At 46.8% G+C, this 21,687-nt stretch overlaps 2 protein-coding genes across 2 annotated transcripts; one reads left to right on the forward strand and one right to left on the reverse strand.

Annotated features, from left to right (window-relative positions):
• Positions 1 to 1,177: 1,177 nt before the first annotated feature.
• On the reverse strand, positions 1,178 to 2,983 carry LOC124646891 (probable clathrin assembly protein At4g32285). Its single transcript, XM_047186934.1, has one exon. It carries the CDS (start codon positions 2,981 to 2,983, stop codon positions 1,178 to 1,180), a length of 1,806 nt encoding a protein of 601 aa, XP_047042890.1.
• Positions 2,984 to 20,470: 17,487 nt separating this feature from the next.
• LOC124646892 lies at positions 20,471 to 20,848 on the forward strand. The gene has a single exon (XM_047186935.1). The coding sequence runs from the start codon at positions 20,471 to 20,473 to the stop codon at positions 20,846 to 20,848; it is 378 nt and encodes a 125-aa protein (XP_047042891.1).
• The last annotated feature ends 839 nt before the right edge of the window (positions 20,849 to 21,687 follow it).

Consider the following 21,687-nt stretch of genomic DNA (forward strand, 5'->3'; position numbering starts at 1 on the left):
GCAGAGTGACACCTGAAGAGTCTAGCAGTATACTGCTAGGTATGCAAACTGAGTCTGAAACCTGCGTTATTTTTACCAAGTTCGTACTACAGCACAGGTGAGTGCAGGTTCAAGAGAACTACTGACAACACAAAAAAATACTATCTCATCAAATATGTACTCCCATGATACGACCACAGTATATTCGTCAAATCCCATGATACATCAACAGTTAATTCGTCGAATACCACGCTACATCAACAGTACATTACATATTCGTCGTAACACCAAGTATTATTATTGCCAAATCCCATGATACATCAACAGTATATTACATATGAAACCAACATGGCATTGCGTTATGCGTGATCCAAGATGTGCTCTATATTACCATTAACTAATCACCAATTAACGCTATGAAGAAAATATTTTGATGCTCCAAAATGAATTTCTAGATTCTACTACATTTTAGCTGTGACCAAACCAGATCACTATCAAAGCAACAACAGAAGTAGTATGAAACTAGACCCAAAAAAGATCGAGTTTCCAAGGATGAACAATCTATCTGATTCCGTCTTGGTAGTTTTACATTTTCAAATTCTTGCACACAGGACCAAATTCATTTATGTCTCCAGTACTTGCAGGCTGTGTAGAAGTAGATGTTTCAACACATTAGGATCTTAACCAGATATAATTTTGCTGACAAGCAGCATACTGCTTGTAACAAATGTTTACTTTGCACTGAAGCTGAATTTGTCATATATTTTTCAATGCCATACATATAGAGCTGATGCTGATCTGGGCAACTAATTCTAACACGAGGCCTCTGAATCTGTTGCAGGATGGCGGAAGTAATGATAGAAAATCATATCATGATCTATCACAATACCAAACTAGTACGAATGTCTGAGCAAAATCCAAGTGGCAAGGATGATCCACCAAGCTCCAAGGAACAAGAAAACGGATAGCATATCTGCAGTTTACTGCATTGTATATTTCTAACATCTGTCTCTCGCGATCAATCTCAGATCGCCTTGATTATCTCAGCGATCGAGCATGATCAAATCAGTACAAACAATATGATGTTTTTCGTGGGAAATCATGGATACTCAGCTCACCTGATCAGAGTATTATTCACAGACAAAACACTGAAGAATGCAGCGATGGAGGACGGTGGACAGAGGCTGCTCTGCTCCTGCTAGTAGTAGTAGCCGCCGGCTCCGTGGTAAGCCATGGGCAGGGAGGTGTTAGACACGAACGCGCTTCCGCCGCCGCCGACGGCGAGCCCGTTGAGGCCGGCCTGCCCCTGCATGCCGCCCTGCCTGTACTGCGCCCACATCCGCTGCTCCTGCGCCAGCAGCTCCTGCTTCCTCTCCATCTCCGCCATCTGCACGTACGACGGCGGCGGCACTGCCAGCGACGCCGCGAACGGGTCACCGCCGACCACCGTGCCTTCGGGCCCGGGGAGCGCCAGGAAGGGGCCGACCGGCAAGAGCGCCACGCTGCTCGCGCTCCCGGAGGCCGACGCCTGCGCGCTGACGTGGTGCCGGGCGGCTCCCTGGTCGTACATCCCGTGCAGGAGCAGCGGGTCCAGCCCGCCGCCCATCGCTGGTGCCTGCCGCGACAGGTTGCTTGCCGTCTCCACGAGCGCCAGCTCCCAGTCCGCCTTCCCCGGCTCCGCCGCCGGCGTGTGCCACGCGGAGGTCGTCGCCTTGGGAGCGTCGTCGTCCGACGGGAACGCGACCCAGTCGCCGTTCGCCGCTGGTGGACCCGAGAAGAGCGCGAGCGCGAGCTTGTTTCCGTGTTCGTCGGCTGTGGCCTCGGGCTCCCTTAGGTCGACCAGGTCGCTCTGCACAGGTGCCACCGGCGCCGCGGCGAATGCTTGTGCCGGCGGATGACGCGCAGGTGGCGCAGCGGTGTAGTGCTCCGGTGCTGGGAGCGCCTTGATGGTGTTCATGTCGTGCTCTGCGGCGGGGTCGTCGTGGTTTCGTTGGTTTAGAGCGTGAGGTGGTGGCGGCGGCGAGGCACCATCTGTGCTGTGGAGCGCCTTGCCGCGCTCACGCACGAACTGCTCGAGCGTCTCGAGTAGCTTGTCGTCGATGCGCTTGACCTCCGGGAAATCCGCCGACCTGGCGACCCCCGCGTCGTCGCACCACGAGTAGAAGGCGAGCAGGTCGTCGACGACCCTGGCGGCGCTGACGTAGGCCTCGAAGGCCTTGACGCAGTCGGCGTAGTCCATGTCGAAGAAGCGGTCGAGCAGGACGGCGAGGACGCCCGCGACGTCGTCGTATAACCGCGCGCTCTCCGCGACGACGGGGCAGAGCGTGGCGAGCACGACGCGGCTGCGCCTTGCCGCGCCCGCGGGGCGGCACGCGAGGAAGCGGTCGATGAGGTTGCGCAGCTGGCGCGCGCGCGCCAGGAGGGACTCCGCGTCCATGTCGTGGACCGAGACGGTCATGTCCGGGGCGGGGGCGGCGGCGGCGGAGGGGGAGTTGTAGGAGTGGTCGTCGGCGAAGCGGACGGTGCGGGGCGCGGGGAGGAGGGCGAGGAGGAAGCGGACGCGGTCGTGGAGGTAGAGCGCGTATGCGCGCACGAAGTTGGAGTGGTCCCATGACGCCGAGTGCGCCTCGTCGCGGAAGTCGGCGAGGGACGCGAGGACCGGCCCGCCGCCGCGGCGTGCCGGCCTGGCGATCTCGTGGCGGAAGTGCGGGTCGCCGTCGGCGAGGAGGCGGTGGAGCAGGGCGAGGCACTTGGCGGCGACGACGTAGTCGCGGGTCCTGGCGAGGCGGCGGGAGACGGAGGCGACGCAGGCGGCGACGTGGATCCTGGTGCCGGAGGTGAGCCGCAGCACCTCGCGGACGTGGCGGTCGTCGGCGGGCGCGTCGTCGTGGCCCGTGGCGCGCACGATGGCCACGTCCAGGTCCGGCGCCACGGCGCCGGTCACCTTGGCCAGGCCGATGCTCGTCTGGTCCTTGACCGCGCCCAGCGCCTTGCGGATCGACATGGTCCGGCGAGCGCAGATCGATCGCCGGCGAGCGGAGGGGAAATAATCTTGGATTGATTCTTGCGGGAGGCGATGGGTTTAGAGGAGCGGAGACGACGCGGTTTTGGCCTGGAGAAATGGTGGAGACGGACCGACGGCTGGGATTGGAGGATGGAAGAAACGGACGGCCGGCGGCGGCTGACGTACGTCGCGGAGTGTTCGAGGGAAGTGCGTTGATTCTTCCGCGGCGCGTTTTTGGAATTTGTCGTTGCGTTTTCTTCGGGTCGAAACCGGGGATTTGATTTGATTTTTTCCGTTGGGGAAATACGTTAGCTTTATGGCGAAGGAAAAAAACGGAATCAGAACATCTTGAGAAAGATACTCACGAGATTGCATTAAACTGTTTTTCTACTACTAGTTAAATATGCCGCTCTCAGAAGTTACACTTAGCCCCTCATGCATCTAAAACTCAGAATAGCCCTCACATAAATTTACAGATTGCCTTCTTCGTATTTTTTTCCTGTGCTGCAACCAAACGATATTTGGAAAGCGAAAAGAAAAGGAAACCGCTCCCAAGAAACCAGGAACCGATCCGACAAAGGGGCGATCTCTGCCGGCAAACTACACCGGCCAGCCGCCGGTCCCTGCCTCCTCCGTCGGCCGTTCCGGCGACGGGAGGGGGTGGGGACCCCGGAGTATCGGCTCCGGCCAGTAGTTATTGGCAAGTGTTTTCTTGGGGCGCCGTTCTATGGAGAAGATTGCGTCGCGTCGGAATAATGTGCCGGCCTCTGCTCTTTCTCCATCTCGGCGTCGCTCTAACCGGTGACGTCGGAGGGCAGGTAGCATGGTCTTCTCGCTGGTCTTCGGATCTGGTAAGACTCATGTCTGGCGGTTGGCGTTCGGCACTCTCGCGGGTGACGGTTGCGTTGGCTGCTGCAGTTATGTTTGGTGTCTTGCAGTTGGGTGTGAGGATGACGGCAGGCGGCATCGTTTGTCTTCTTCGACTGAGTCTGGAGATGATGACGACGTTGGGATCTGGTGACCACGGGGAAGATCCCCGGCCGACGCGCCACAAAGTCTCGGGCTCGTCCGCTGCGACGACCCGGTTCATCGGCTCAAAAAGCATCATTGAATGCCATGGTGCTCTCCCAGATCTAGGTGTGGTGGTTGTTCGCCTCTTTTTCCAGCGCTACCATGGTGACAGTGGAGGAAGATGGTCGATGTTTCGGCGAGGCACAGGTTTCTTCAAGGGTGAACTTGTAGTTTTACTTCTTGTAAGTTTTCTTGTGCAAAGTTGCTTGATGCAAATGTTTGTCTTGTGTGGTGACCATATGTGTAATCTCTGTAAATAGATTGTCTAATGAAATATATGGTTACATAAAAAAAAATGATATTTGGCCCTCACATGCCATGATATATTGTTTGTGCGTTTTCCTTTTTCGTGTGCTCTAAAATTCTTTGAATCAAGCATGCCCTAAGGCTGGTTTTAGTGCCTCTGATACCACTACTAGTTCGGCTGTTATGCTCTATTTTCAATTTTATTTTTCTTTTCTATGGTTTGCTCCACTTTTTAATTTCTGCTTTCTAGTTCCAGTTTTCTTTTTCTGAGATTTCTTGTCCTTACTTCTCAGATTCCCCATTTTTTTGGTATTTTTGTTGTAAATGACAACAACATTTTCTATTTTGACATCAAAAGTCACTATTCGAAGGTTATGTTGGGGATTTACTTTGTAGTAGAAAACAAAAAAAATCTACCTAGTGCAACCCGATTGTTCAGATCTATCTAGGAGCAATGTAGTAACGGCGATGGTTTCTGTGATGTACTCTCGTAAACCGAAAGCGGTTAAAGTTCCGCTAGAACGTGAATGATGTAGTCGTACTCGTCGGGGTCGAGTTCAATCCTCCTGGTACCATGTCAAGTGCCGCAAGTGCAGTACCTCGTAGTTTTGCACACATACAATGCTTAACGATGCACCCGTTTCCGTTTCTGCGAAGGTGCTAAAGTAGATCTCCTGGTTCCGGATCCCGACAGCGCTCCCGCGTACCGGGTAGAGTGGACTCCCTCGTGTGCAGCTCTTCGAGGAACCGCACACGGGAGAGAGAACGAGAGAGAGAGAGAGAGAGAGAGAGAGAGAGAGAGAAGGCGCTCAAATGGGCTATCCTTTTCTCAAAGGAGGGAATTGTGTGCTCCTCCTCCTCCCAAACCTCCACCTTATATAGGGGGGGGGGGAGGGGTGATGGCCGGCCAAAAACCCTATGGAGGGTGTATCTGGGCCAAGGGGAGGTGGCCCGCTGGGCCTCTAAGGGCCCATGCGCCCCCACTCCAAAACGCAAGCCCATGGGGATGGCCGGCTACCTAATGGGCTCCCTTTCGGGAGGGGCCCATTAAGGTGGGTTGCACATTTTAATATTAAATAAATAAAAAATTAAATATTAGTTTACTTAATTAATAGATAATATATACTCCCTCTGTTTCTTTCTATAATGCCTATTGTTTTTTAGCATTTGTTTCAGAATATAAAAGTAAAGCTATATTTTTTTTTGCAAAGAACCCCTTCCACCGACCAGGTCAAGTCCAGAAAATCTTAAAAAAAATCTGGTCATGTATTTCTGAGATCTGTTTTCAGTTTCCTATTTTGTCTGTGATATCGTTAGGGGGTTTTGTGTGAAAAATGGCTCGCGCTAATTTCCGTGCCAAAAAACAATAGGCACTATAGAAAAGAACGGAGGGAGTATTATTTAATTCCTGATGATCTAAGACACGTCTCGAACTACTCCGAACATCCTTCAGATTATCTCAGAACACTTTACGGTTCTCTCTACTCTTTTCTCCGTTGTTTCCAATGAATACAAAACTATCTTAAATTTTGTTGAACCATTTAGTGTGTTTCCCTATGGTTAGAGAACGGCACAGACATGATCGAGACGCCTCTCCGATCAATGATCACCAAGGGGTTCTGGAGAACCATAATGATCCTTGTGCGTTCTACGGATATGAAGTCGTTGAACCGCAAATGTCGAGTCATATTCCCTTTGTTACTTCGATACTAGACTTGTTCGAGATGTGATCATCGGTATCATCATACCTAGTTGGATCTTGTTACTGACAAGACTATTCAACTCGTTCCCGTGTGATTCCATCCTCAAGACCTAGTCATTTGTTGCAACTTGAATGTAATCTCACCGAGTGGGCCCAGAGTATCTTCCGCCCCACGGGGATGGACACATCCCTCTATTGACACATACACCTCAACCCATCCCCTTGGAATACCTAATCAGCATCCTTATGACCACCCTGTTACGGTGTGGCGGTAGATGATGTCTAAGCAGTCGCCGCTGACAATAATTAGATATGGCCTCACCGTAGAAGGATTAGGTTACAATATTTCTATTGGTATCACAATGCTGAACTTTTGTGATTGTATCACATTGTAATACATTTATTGGGAATATCCATCATATCATTCACCCAATGATATGATCCCATTGCTAATTGACTTATATGTCCATGATCGGAAAACGTTGATCATACGTTGGCCACACTTAGGTAGTTCGCATAAAGCTTGATAGGAACCCTAGTTTGTTTACGTACCACACGTGTACCAATGTTTTCTATTGATATAGTTATATCATGACATAAATTTTTCTTTGAAATATTGATATATAATAATAAATACTCTTTATTATTTGCTCTAGGGCACTATATCCAACAGGATTTCCACTTAAATACATGTGATGTAATTTATTCATAATGTGAACTACTATTTATCTATACTTTTTTCAAATATTAATACCATTAGGAAGTTAATTTCATAGGTATTATAACACTCTACAAAAAAACATTTCTCCATTTGTTGTTTTCAAAACAAGATTAAATTGTCTCACACATATTTCCTTTAAATAGTGAGACTTTCGTGGAAATGTATTTTGTAACTGATAAATATATTAGGTTAAATATTTGAAATTTTCCTTTAGATTTTTAATTAATTTGTCCAAAAATAGTACTTCCTCTTTTCACAACTATAAGACCTTTTAGATTTTTTTTTGGAAAATGCATATATATAAGGGCATTAGAGGGTTCACTTATTTCTTTCTGTATCTAGTCGTATTATAATAATTTGTATCTAAAATATCTTAAAATGGTGAAAGAAGTCATTGAATTTATTAAGTGGGTTTGATACGTTTATTTCACAACCGTAATTTTAAAAATGTACAATGCCAAATAAGAAGAAAAACTGTAATTACCATGGCCATGAGCGGGAACGATGCTTTTTAAGCTTAGAGCTTCTATAGCAGCAGCCAGAGGTAATCCCTATATGCCGACCATGTCGGCACCTGCACCGCGCCACACAACTTCGCGCTGGGTGTGGGCAGGCCCGGCTTTTTTTTCCTGTTCTTTCTCTGTCCCTTTTTTATTTTATTTTCTATTTCCTTTTTTCTTTTCTTTTCATGTGTTTCTTTTTCCTGTTTTCCCATTTTATTTTCTGTTTAAAAATATTTTTCAATTTTAAATTTGAAAAATGTACAATTTCGAAAAAAGTTCAAATTGAAAATTTGTTCATATTTGAAATTTGAACAACTTTAGAATTCAAACAAATTTCAAAATCTGGATTAATTTTAAAATTTGAACGAATTTCGTGTTTTGAACAAATTTCTCGAACTTTGAACAAATTTTGAGATTTGAACGATTTCCAAATTTTCGAACAGATTTTGAACGATTTTGAATGTTAAACAAATTTTAAAATTTGAACAATTTTTAAATTTTGAACAATTTTTAAATCTTACGTTTCTAAAATATACAGAAAATTTTAAACAAAATTTGGAAAAAAAAAATTAGTTTTAGAAAACAGAATTATAAACAAAAAAGAAAGAAAAAAGGAAATTTACCTGATGAGCCGCGACACAATTAACAGCCGCCGGGTCAGAGGGGTGTGCGGCACCCCGTCCGTGCCGACCTGGTCGGCACACAGCATGCTGCAGCCAGCAGCCGAACTTTAGATGGTTTTGAGAAAACTATTTTTTTACGGGCGTGACAACACTCCAGCAGAAGCCCAACAATATGTGGCGGCAGCGTGCCACAAAAAAACACTAGTCCAGGATGCAAATTTGAACGTACTATCTAAAAATTTCAGTGTGTTTGCCGCGCTAAAAACTACAGCATCTAAGTTGCAGTTAAAATTCACTGCAATTTTTTTTAGATATCATGATTGATAGTGGTCAAATTCACGCTGTAATAACGATACCCTGCGTTGTAAACCTAAATGAAACTAGGAATGCCGAATGCACGACTGCATGGGGAAATGAGAGGGGTTGGGTCATTGGCTTTGGAGGGAGCACATAGGTCACCAAATTAATAATTAATGAAACCAATTCTCGGACTTATATTTCTCGACATGTGTGAGTACTGTGTATCGGATAATTACTTACAACAATAGCTGCGAATGGGCGGCTGGGCCTGGTCAGCCCGACCCAAACTGGCCCAAAAAATTTGGGCCTTGCCCGGCGCGACCATGTCTCCAGGCCTGGGTTGAGTTTTGGCCCAATTGCTAGGGCTGCGTTTTTTGTGAATTAGTGAAGAGGCCCAACCTGAGGCCCGTTAGACTCAGACCGGGCATGGGCCTGATCTTTCAGCCCGACTGACGGGACGGCCTGGTCCTAGATTTTCTGAGTCGGGCTTTGTTCAGCCTGACCTGGCCTGAGAAATGCCAAGGTATATTTACAACGGCTGGCATTTGTTTCTGTCTTGTGCACTTGTTTTTTTCATAAACAAAAAAAATACCATCCAATAACTTCTAGGAAGTAGGGCACGAAAAACGAACAGGTAGAGGCGGGTGGGTCGGTGTGGGGTGGGGTGGGGGGATTGAAATTATCAAAAGACATACAAGGTGGTGCACGCTTGCAAGTGTAAATAACAGATGAAGTACAAGCAGGTAATAAAAATTTACAATGCACGTGTGGTATGGATGTATAGTATGCATCATGAAACAATGACCAGGAGCTCTGTTTGTTGCTTTTTAAGGTTTATGCAAGAAAGAAAAGTTAATTATGCCCCGTTAATATGTAGTTTCAAATTAAAATTTAGAACACGTTCCCAGGTTTAGCGGGGGTGAATTGATTTTCTAAGGATAATGAGGGGACGCTAATGCGGTTTTCTCTATGCCACCTTGGCAGCAAAAAAGCTTAATTAGGCATGTGCCTTCATGGCTCGCAACGATGTGTCGTGCGATGAATGAAGATTATATATGGAGAAAAAAGTTAGTCCAGGATTGGATGGGGAAAGTGATTGGGGTGGGGGCGATGGGTGGAAAGCCAAAATATTTTAAAATGGTCGAAGGTCTTCTTATTGGTTGGATTTATGTCTGGATCGAGTAACATGTATACGATGGGGGGGGGGAGGGATTGAGATTATCAAAAGACATACAAGGTGATTCACACTTGCAAGTGTAAATAAAATTGAACAATGCATGTGTGGTATGTATGTACAGTATGCATCATGATCCAATGGCCAAGAGCTATGTTTGTTGCTATTTTAAGGTTTATACAAGAAATGAAAATTAAGTATGCCCTATTAATATGTAGTTTCAAATTAAAATCTATAACACGTTCCCAGGTTTTGGGTGTTGAAGTGATTTTCTAAGGATAATGAGGGGACCTATGCAGTTTTCTCCATGCTGGCTTGGCAGCAACAAGCTTAGTTAGGCATGTGCCTTCATGGCTCGCAACGATGCGGCGTGCGATGATTAGAGATTATATAGGGAAGAAAAAAAGGTAGTCTAGGATTGGATTGTGAAGGTTAGTGGGGTGGGGACGATTGGTGGGAAAACAAATGGTCTAAAATTGTCTACGCTCGTTTTAAAAGCCAAAATGTTTTGAAATGTTCAAAGGTCTTCTTACTGGTTGGGTTTATGTCTCGATCGAGTAACATGCGTATGATGGGTGGGGGATTGAGATTATCAAAATACACACAAGGTGATGCACAAATTATTTGGTTAGCTTAACTGAAGTCCTTATAAGTACAAGCTCAGGACCGACGCTTGATTGTATCAAATCATCAAGTCAGCAACCATAAAAACAATAAAACCAAAAGAAACAAACAAAAGATAATTAATAATTAAACAGAGATTTGACCGACCATCTGATGGTCCAGTGCAGGCAGCTTCTTCCCAGTAGTTATCGTTTTCTCTCTAACCGTAATTTTCATGGCTACTCCAGAATTATGTATTACTTAGAGCATCTCTAGCAGACACCGCATCAAACTTTATCCGTATAATAGCCGTCATTTTGCGGGTTTGGAGATAAAAAAAAAGGGCCAGTCCAGACGCCGTATCGAACCCTCATATGAAATCTTTTATTCGGGTCATCCAGTTCCGCGCCCAAAACCCCAAGTACCCAGTTTCGCGAGGCACCGCGAGCGCGAACTCCATCCCCTCCCCCGCGCTGGCGAAGGAACATTTAGCTTCTCCCCTTTCCCGCTTCCGCCCACCACCCGCCGCCGATACCTCCGCCCCCACTCTCTCTGGCCTCCGCCGCGGCGTGCTCTCACCGAGATTGAAGCCCCCAACCCGCCGCCGCTCGCGGACCAGGCCACGCCACGCGGATCGATCCCGCCCACCGGTTCCGGATCTAGCGCCACCGCAGCAGCCGCCACCAAGGCGCGCATGGTCGATAGTGCCAGGAAGCTATCCTCTCCAACGGCAAGCGGAAGCGGCTGGGGCAGCACACCGTCATGACCGTAGCTGTTGCTCATGTTCCCGCTACTGTTGCCCCTCCCGCTCCGACCAAGCGGATGAAGAATCCAGCCAACAAGCCATGGAAGAAACGGCGCCGAGGAAGCCCACGGCTAAGAAGCCAGCCGCCGCCAAGATGGCATCCTTAACAACTTTGATGGTGGCGATGGCCGCGGCGCCCTCCGCATCGACGATAGAACCCAAAGCGGAGAAATGCGTCTTCATAGGATACCCTAAGGAAACTATAGGGTACACTTTCTATCACAGATCAGAAGGCAAAATCTTTGTTGCTAAGAACGGAACCTTTCTTGAGAAAGAATTTCTCACTAAAGAAGTGACTGGAAGAAAAGTAGAACTCAATGAGATTAATGAATCTATACTCGTTGATCGAGTAGCGCAAGCATCGGAAGTTGTACCTGTACCGCCTACACCGGCAACGAGAGGAAGCTAATGATAATGATCATGAAACTTCGAACGAAGAAACTATCGAACCTCGCAGATCGACAAGGGAACGTGCCACTCCTGATTGGTATGATCCTTGTCTAAATGTCATGATTGTGGATAACAATGATGAGGACCCTGCGACGTATGAAGAAGCGATGATGAGCCCGTATTCCAACAAATGGCAAGAAGCCATGAAATCCGAAATGGGATCCATGTATGATAACAAAGTATGGACTTTGGTAGACTTACCCGATAGCCGAAAGGCTGTCGAGAATAAATGGATCTTCAAAAGAAAAACGGATGCCGATGGTAATATTACTGTCTATAAAGCTCGACTTGTCGCAAAGGGTTTCCGACAAATTCAAGGAGTTGACTACGATGAGACTTTCTCACCCGTAGCGAAGCTAAAATCTGTGAGGATTTTGTTAGCAATAGCTGCATTTTTCGATTATGAGATTTGGCGTATGGATGTCAAAACGGCGTTCCTTAATGGAGACATTGAGGAAGAGTTGTATATGGTACAACCCAAAGGTTTTGTTGATCCTAAAAATGCCGACAAAGTATGCAAACTTCAGCGTTCAATCTATGGACCGAAGCAAGCATCGAGAAGTTGGAACCGACGCTTTGATAAGGTGATCAAAGACTTCGGGTTTATACGAAGTGTCATGGAGAGGCCTGTATTTACAAGAAAGTGAGTGGGAGCTCCGTAGCATTCCTGATATTATATGTAGATGACATATTATTGATTGGGAATGATATAGAACTATTAAGCAAGTGTAAAAGGTTATTTGAATAATAGTTTTTCAATGAAAGACCTTGGTGAAGCATCGTATATATTAGGCATCAAGATTTATAGAGATAGATCAAGACGCCTAATAGGGCTATCGCAGAGTACATACTCGGACAAGATTCTAAAGAAGTTTAGAATGGACGAAAGTAAGAAAGGGTTTTTACCTATGTTACTGTGCAAGGTCTTGAGTAAGACTCAAGGACCGGCTACGGCGTAGAAGAAAGAGAAAGGATGAATCGGATCCCCTATGCTTCGGCGATGAGGCTCTATTATGTATGCCATGCTATGTACAAGACCGGATATAGCGCATGCCGTTAGTTTGACTAGCAGATATCAAAGTGATCCAGGAATGGAGCACTCGGACAGCGATCAAGAATATCCTGAAGTACTTAAAAAGAACTAAGGATATGTTTCTTTGTTATGGAGGTGACCAAGAGCTCGTTGTAACAAGTTACACCGATGCAAGTTGGAACACCGATCCCGATGACTCTAAGTCACGGTCCGGGTACATGTTTATATTGAATGGTGCTGCAGATAGGTCGGGCAAGCTCGAAGCGAGTGCACGGTGGCGAAGTCTTCAACGGAATCGAGTACATAGCGGCTTCGGAGGCTTCATCGAAGCGGTATGGATGAAGAGGTTCATTGTAGAGCTCGGTGTGGTTCCTAGTGCATTGGACCCATTAATCATTTACTCGTGATAACATGGGTGCCATCGCCAATGCACAAGAACCAAGGTCACACAAGAGGTCGAAGCATATCAAGCTGCGTTACCACTCGATTCGCGAGTACATCGAAGATGGAGAAGTAAAGATTTGCAAAGTACACACCGATCCGAATGTAGCGGATCCGTTGACTAAAGCTCTCCCTAGGGCAAAGCATGACCAACACCGAATGCCATGGGTGTTAGGTATATTACAATGTAATCTAGATTATTGACTCTAGTGCAAGTGGGAGATCGAAGGAGATATGCCCTAGAGGCAATAATAAAAGTGGTTATTATTTATATCTCTATGTTTATGATAAATGTTTATATGTCATGCTATAATTGTATTAACCGAAACATTAGTACATGTGTGATATGTAGACAACAAGAAGTCCCTAGTATGCCTCTTAAACTAGCTTGTTGATTAATCATGAACATTGGATGTTATTAATAACAAGGTTATATCATTATATGAATGATGTAATGGACACACCCAATTAAGCGTAGCATAAGATCTCGTCATTAAGTTATTTGCTATAAGCTTTCGATACATAGTTACCTAGTCATTATGACCATGAGATCATGTAAATCACTTATACCGGAAAGGTACTTTGATTACACCAAACACCACTGCGTAAATGGGTGGCTATAAAGGTGGGATTAATTATCCGGAAAGTATGAGTTGAGGCATATGGATCAACAGTGGGATTTGTCCATCCCGATGACGGATAGATATACTCTGGGCCCTCTCGGTGGAATGTCGTCTAATGTCTTGCAAGCATATGAATAAGTTCATAAGAGACCACATACCACGGTACTGAGTAAAGAGTACTTGTCGGAGACGAGGTTGAACAAGGTATAGAGTGATACCGAAGATCAAACCTCGGACAAGTAAAATATCGCGAGACAAAGGGAATTGGTATTGTATGTGAATGGTTCATTCGATCACTAAAGTCATCGTTGAATATGTGGGAGCCATTATGGATCTCCGGATCCCGCTATTGGTTATTGGTCGGAGTGAGTACTCAACCATGTCCGCATAGTTCACGAACCGTAGGGTGACACACTTAAAGTTGGATGTTGAAATGGTAGTATTTGAATATGGAATGGAGTTCGAATATTTGTTCGGAGTCCCGGATGAGATCCCGGACATCACGAGGAGTTCCGGAATGGTCCGGAGAATAAGATTCATATATAGGATGTCATTTTATGTGAATAAAAATGTCGCGGAAGGTTCTATGGAAGGTTCTAGAAGGTTCTAGAAAAGTCCGGAAGAAACCACCAAGGAAGGTGGAGTCCACATGGGACTCCACCTCCATGGCCGGCCAACCCTAGTGGGGGAGGAGTCCCAAGTGGACTCCCCCTTAGGGGGCCGGCCACCCTCCCACATGGGAGGTGGAACTCCCACCTTGGTGGGAGTCCTAGCTTGGCTAGGTTTCCCCCCTCCTATGGAAGGTTTTTTGGTTCGGGTCTTATTCGAAGACTTGGACACCACCTCTTGGGGTTCCACCTATATAATGAGGGGCCAAGGGGAGGGGCCCGGCCACCCCAAGACCACAGCCTGGCCACCCCAAGACCACAGCCTGGCCGCCCCCCTTGAGTGGCCGGCCACCCCCTCCCAAACCCTAGCCGCCCCCCTTCTCCTCCATAGCTCCCGCGTGCTTTAGCGAAGCTCCGCCGGAGTTCTCCCCCGCCACCGACACCACGCCGTCGTGCCGCCGGATTCAAGAGGAGCTACTACTTCCGCTGCCCGCCGGAACGGGAGGTGGACGTCGTCTTCATCAACAACCGAACGTGTGACCGAGTACGGAGGTGCCGCCCGTTCGTGGCGCCGGAACCGATCGTGATCAAGATCTTCTACGCGCTTTTGCAAGCGGCAAGTGAACGTCTACCGCAGCAACAAGAGCCTCATCTTGTAGGCTTTGGAATCTCTTCAAGGGTGAGACTCGATACCCCCTCGTTGCTACCGTCTTCTAGATTGCATCTTGGCTTGGATTGCGTGTTCGCGGTAGGAAAATTTTTGTTTTCTATGCAACGTTATCCTACATATTCGTGCATTTTCTGGAACTAACCTATTAACAAGATGCCGAAGTGCCAGTTCCTGTTTTCTGCTGTTTTTGGTTTCAGAAATCCTAGTAACGAAATATTCTCGGAATTGGACGAAACGAAGACCCAGGGGCCTATTTCGCCACGAACCTTCCAGAAGACCGAAGAGCATACGAAGTGGGGCCACGAGGTGGCCAAACCACATGGCGGCGCGGCTAAGGGGGGGGGCCGCGCCGCCCTGTGGTGTGGGCCCCTCGTCAGCCCTCCGACTCTGCCCTTCCGCCTACTTAAAGCCTCCGTCGCGAAACCCCTGATGCGAAAAACCATGATACGGAAAACCTTCCAGAGACGCCGCCGCCGCCAATCCCATCTCGGGGGATTCTGGAGATCTCCTCCGGCACCCCGCCGGAGAGGGGATTCATCTCCCGGAGGACTCTACACCGCCATGGTCGCCTCCGGAGTGATGAGTGAGTAGTTCACCCCTGGACTATGGGTCCATAGCAGTAGCTAGATGGTTGTCTTCTCCTCATTGTGCTTCATTGTTGGATCTTGTGAGCTGCCTAACATGATCAAGATCATCTATCCGTAATACTCTATGTTGTGTTTGTCGGGATCCGATGGATAGAGAATACCATGTTATGTTAATTATCAAGTTATTACATATGTGTTGTTTATGATCTTGCATGCTCTCCGTTACTAGTAGAGGCTCGGCCAAGTTTTTGCTTTTAACTCCAAGAGGGAGTATTTATGCTCGATAGTGGGTTCATGCCGCATTGACACCGGGACAATGGATGAAAGTTCTAAGGTTGTGCTGTGTCTGTTGCCACTAGGGATAAAATATTGGCGCTATGTCCGAGGATGTAGTTGTTGATTACATTACGCACCATACTTAATGCAATTGTCCGTTGGTTTGCAACTTAATACCGGAAGGGGTTCGGACGATAACCTCGAAGGTGGACTTTTTAGGCATAGATGCGGTTGGATGGCGGTCTATGTACTTTGTCGTAATGCCCAATTAAATCTCACTATACTTATCATGACATGTATGTGCATTGCTATGCCCTCTCTATTTGTCAATTGCCCGACTGTAATTTGTTCACCCAACATGCTTTTATCTTATGGGAGAGACACCTCTAGTGAACTGTGGACCCCGGTCCATTCTTTTAATACTGAAATACAAATCTACTGCAATACTTGTTTTTACTGTTTTCTTGCAAACAATCATCTTCCACACAATTCGGTTAATCCTTTGTTACAGCAAGCCGGTGAGATTGACAACCTTCATTGTTTCGTTGGGGCAAAGTACTTTGGTTGTGTTGTGCGGGTTCCACGTTGGCGCCGGAATCCCCGGTGTTGCGCCGCACTACATCCCGCCGCCATCAACCTTCAACGTGCTTCTTGGCTCCTCCTGGTTCGATAAACCTTGGTTTCTTTCTGAGGGAAAACTTGCTGCTGTGCGCATCATACCTTCCTCTTGGGGTTCCCAACGAACGTGTGAAATACACGCCATCAACAGTCCTTAGAAAAGTGGCCAGTCTCTCCACAGGTAAAGCAACTCAGATCTGCTTTGTTTATCATCTTCTTCTTCTTGAAGGTTGTAGTCTTCATAGGCTTATTGAAGGAGGGCTTGTTATTCCCTTTGCTCTTGCTGTAGGGTTTCTTCTGCACCATGTTGGCTCTGGACTGACCCTCTCCTTTCTCAATAGTATCCTTAGCCCGAGCTTTCTCCTCAACATCAAGAGACGCTATCAGATTTTCAACTGATATCTCCTGTCTCTTGTGTTTGAGAGTTGTGGCAAAGTTCCTCCATGAAGGGGGCAACTTAGCGATGATGCATCCAGCCACAAACTTGTCAGGTAAGGCACACTTAAGGAGTTCAAGCTCTTTCGCAATGCACTGTTTCTCATGAGCTTGTTCGACTACAGAACGGTTGTTTACCATTCTGATGTCATGGAAGCTCTCCATGATGTACAGTTCACTGCCTGCATCGGTTGCACCGAATTTAGCAATCAGTGCATCCCAGAGCTCTGTACCATCTGTTATGTGCATGTACACATCACACAAACGATCAGCAAGAATACTCAGAACGCATCCGACGAAGAGAGTATTGTTTTCCTTGAGCTTGTTCTGATATTGGTCAGATATAGTTCCTTCAGGTAAACCATCACTAACTTCGAACACTTTCAGATGAGTAAGCCAGAGCGTGGCCTTAATCTGCCACCTCTTATAGTGCACACCGGTAAACTTATCCGGCCTCAGTGCATCAGCAAAACCAGCCATTGTTAACTCAGGAAATTGTCTACAATTAGGTTTTTGGATTGTTGGATAATTAGGCACAATTTCCATGATTAATTCCAGAATATAAAATATGGTGACAGCAACTACTAACATGTGATACTCGAACATACTAGATGCATTAATCAACATGAGTAGCAGCAGCACAAACGGTAAAGCATCCATCGCTAAACAGATCGAGATATGTCGCACGAACCGATCTGGTGGAGGTGGTGGTGGAGGTGTAGCAGATGATGTCGCAGCAGTAACGTTGTTGATGACAACGTTGTTGATGACAGGGACGACGGGTCGAAGTAGACGATGTTGAAGACGACGGTAGGCAGCACCGCCCGACTTGGACGGAAGGCGACCCGTGATGAAGAGCTTGAGCAGTCGCGCAGAGCGCTTCCCAAAAACCTAATTAGCCCTCTCCCGTACAGGATCGCAAGGACGAGCGGTTCCGGATACCTGCTCTCCCGTTCGCCGATGCACGTCGGCGCGCGGGATGGAGTAGGCTACGATGGCAGGGACGACTTGTCAGATGTTGGACTTAATGATTCTGAGTCAACTGATTCAGACATATCTCTATTGTCTGAGGGTGTAGAGATTCACTTATCTGCTTATTTGGTGGAGTTTCTGCAGAATCAACTCTTTGCGCAAGTCAGGCCAAATTTTTCTTGGGGAAATGCAAACCTCTCCGTCATGGAAGAAGAAAATCCGGATAACCTTGCCTTGATTCCGGTTGCAAATTCTGAGCCAATCCAGTGGGTGCAAGTTCATGACAGCTTTATTATTCCAAGTGCCCTCGTGGATGAAGTAATTGATGATGGCTTGATGGATAATGATCAGGTGGTTTCGCGCAAGAGACGTCGGCAAACTATTCTACCTGAACCAGAGCTGATTACATCTATCACTGATGCTCCTCTCCGCCGCAGCACTAGATCCAAGAGGTACCAAGGTTTCAAACAGAACCTGAATAGTGATTCCACGAAACGTAAATCTCATGTAAAGCCAAGACGTGTGCCTGGGAAAATGTCCGCAAAGTCCGCAAAAGGAAAAGAGGTTGCTGAGGATTCATCTGCTATTAATGATCCAACTATGCAGCCTACTCCTGTTGTTTTTCTACAACAGCTAGGTGTAGCTGTTTGTAGCATCCCCAACACTGAACTTTCAGAGAAGCAACTCTTGGTGCCTCGTGGTGATGTTGCGCCTTCTGCAACACTATTCCAGAGAGTTGAGGGTCTAGAAGAGGTATCCACTCCATTCACTAAGGAGGAAATAGACAAAGTTATTAAATCTATCCCTGCGGACAAGGCACCAGGTCCAGATGGCTTCAATGGCATGTTTCTAAAGGTGTGTTGGTATATTATAGCTCCTGATTTTTATAAGCTCTGCGAAGAGTTTTGGGATGGAAAGATTAGCCTTGTTTGTTTGAACAATTCTCTCATCACTCTTGTCCCTAAGAAACTCACACCTGAATCAGTAAATGATTATCGGCCAATCTCTTTACTAAATTGTGTGGTGAAAGTATTGACTAAGATAATTGTAGTGAGATTGCAAAAATGGATCTTGAAGGTGGTACACAGAAACCAGTATGGGTTTATAAAGGGGAGAAATATGCAGGACGGTTTGGCATGGTCGTTCGAATATCTATATCAGTGCAAAGCTTAGGCAATGAAATTGTTGTTCTCAAGTAAGACTTTGAGAAAGCATTCGACACAATTGAGCATTCCACAATTATTCAGATCCTCCATCACATGGGATTTGATGGTAGATTCGGTCGGTTTTAGTCGACACAGAGTGTAGCCAGCTACCTTCTAGGTGTGGGCAGCGTCGGACGTCAATTATATTCGACCGGAGGTAGTATTTGTCTTGTTTCTAAATATATTCTTCAAAAAAGCTAGGAAATAATTTGTCTCTATTTAAACTCATAATTCAATGAGCATTCGTCCCAAATCCCTCTATTTATTTTGAGTAGGATCTCTGTCCCAAGTTCATTGTTGATCATTGAAATATTATCAGGGTTATTTATGCAATTTATAAACCGTTGGTGTTGATTTATGCTACAGACGTTACAGTCGCTGTTCAAGTGAGTTTGTCTGATAATACCCATTTTAAACAAAATAACAAACGGCAGGTTGGCCTATGATAAAGAGCCAATCCTGTGTGTTGTGTTGACAGATGGAGATTTTAGCAAGCATTGGCAGATGCATAGGCGAAACTACAAAAGAAAAGTTGTTTTTGTATATTCGTGATGTGACGCATCTCAAATAAAACTAAAATAACGTCAAACTCCTCTGAGAAAAACAAAACTAGATGTCTTGACGTATATGAAGAAAACAGAAAATTGCAAAAAAGAAACGTGTGGGATTAACCTGTTCTCAACGCGAAGAGTCTAGCAGTATACTGCTAAGTATGCAAACTGAGTCTGAACCTGCGTCATTTTAACCAAGTTCGTACTACAGCACAGGTGAGTGCAGGTTCAAGAGAACTACAGACAACACAAAAAAATACTATCCCATCAAATATGTACTCTCATGATACGACCACAGTATATTCGTCAAATCCCATGATTCATCAACAGTTAATTCGTCGAATACCACGCTGCATCAACAGTATATTACATATCCGTCGTAACACCAAGTATTATTATTGTCAACAATCCCATGATACATCAACAGTATATTAGATATGAAACCAACATGGCATTGCGTTATGCGTGATCCAAGATGTGCACTATACACCATTAACTAGTCACCAATTAACACTATGAAGAATATATTTTGATGCTCCAAAATGAATTTCGAGATTCTACTACATTTTAGCCTGCACCAAACCAGATCACTATCAAAGCAATAAGAGAACTAGTATGAAACTAGACCCAAAAAAGATCGAGTTTCCAAGAATGAACAATCTATCTGATTCCGTCTCGGTAGTTTTACATTTTCAAATTCTTGCACACATGACCAAATTCATTTAACCAGATATAATTTTGCTGACAAGCAGCATACTGCTTGTAACAAATGTTTACTTTGCACTGAAGCTGAACCTGAATCGTTGTCATATATTTTTCAATGCCATGCATATAGAGCTGATGCTGATCTGGGCAACTAATTCTAACACGAGGCCTCTGAATCTGTTGCAAGATGGCGGAAGTGATGATAGAAAATCATAACATGATCTATCACAATACCAAACTAGTATCAGCAAAATCCAAGTGTCAAGGATGATCCACCAAGCTCCAAGGAACACAGAACTCATGTATCATATCTGCAGTTTACTGCATCGTATGTTTGTAAGATCTGTATCTCGCGACCAATCTCAGATCGCCTTGATTATCTCAGCGATCGAGCATGATCAAATCAGTACAAACAATATGATGTTTTTCGTGGGAAATCATGGAAACTCAGCTCACCTGATCAGAGTATTATTCACAACAGACAAGACACTGAAGAATGCAGCGATGGAGGACGGTCGTGCTCTGCTTCTGCTAGTAGTAGTAGCCGCCTGCTCCGTGGTACGCCATGGGCACGGAGGTGTTCGACGCGAACGCACTTCCGCCGCCGCCGACGGCGAGCCCATTGAGGCCGGCCTGGCCCTGCATGCCGCCCTGCCGGTACTGCGCCCACATCCGCTGCTCCTGCGCCAGCAGCTCCTGCTTCCTCTCCATCTCCGCCATCTGCACGTACGACGGCGGCGGCACCGCCAGCGACGCCGCGAACGGGTCACAGCCGACCACCGTGCCTTCGGGCCCGGGGAGCGCCAGGAAGGGTGCGGCCGGCAGAAGCGCCACGCTGCTCGCGCTCCCGGACGCCGACGCCTGCGCGCTGACGTGGTGCCGGGCGGCGCCCTGCCGCGACAGGCTCCTCTGCTCGGGCTCCCTCAAGTTGACCAGGTCGTGACAGCGATTGATACTCGCCCGCGCGCCTCGCGATTGATACAGCGCGCACGCACGCACGCACAAGGGGTCTTCGATACTACTTCGCTTATCCAGGCACGAATCCAAGATGAATCAAGGGCGGAATGAAATACGTAATAAAACAGAGGACGACAACTAATCATAAAGAAGATCGGCGCCTGCATGCATCAAGATATGCCTCACGATACTGCTGGACAAGAAACAAGGCCGGTAGTCGTCCATGAGAAACGACGTACGTACCGGCTAAAAACCAGTCCCATTTTCTCTTGTTTCCGGACTGACCGACTCCTAGCTACTCCTCAAACGACGAAGGCAAATAAGAGCATCCAAATATATATTACCTGATGGATCCATGGACGAGATTGATGGATCCCGCCTCTTCGCGCGCGGCCGGCGGGGTCAGATCAACCATGAACTCGGCCGGCTAGCTGCTGCCCAAGAGATCCACCGCGGCGCCGACGACAGAGTGTCCCCTCTCCTCTCCTCGACGAGTAAAGAGTCAAAGTCTAAGTCGTCACACACGACGCACGCGTTGGCTACACCCCTTCCTGTATTTATAGGCCGCTGGATGCCAAGCCTGAGGACTTCAAATTTCGGTGTTCTGGCGCCAATAGCTACGTTTTCATCTCCACCGACAATGGGTTCCCGCTACTCTTTTTTTTGTTTCCATCGACGTGGGAAACTCAACAGGATGAGAGGTTAATCCTAGAGACATAGATGGACGGCTCCAAGGTGCTGTGACACGGATCGCTGAGGTGGACGTACGCTGGGTCTCTCTCTCGCTCGCGGAACCAGCATGCCCAGTAATTGTGGACCTCCTAG

The sequence above is a fragment of the Lolium rigidum genome, chromosome 4, assembly GCF_022539505.1.
Source record: "Lolium rigidum isolate FL_2022 chromosome 4, APGP_CSIRO_Lrig_0.1, whole genome shotgun sequence".
Classification (NCBI taxonomy): Eukaryota; Viridiplantae; Streptophyta; class Magnoliopsida; order Poales; family Poaceae; genus Lolium; species Lolium rigidum.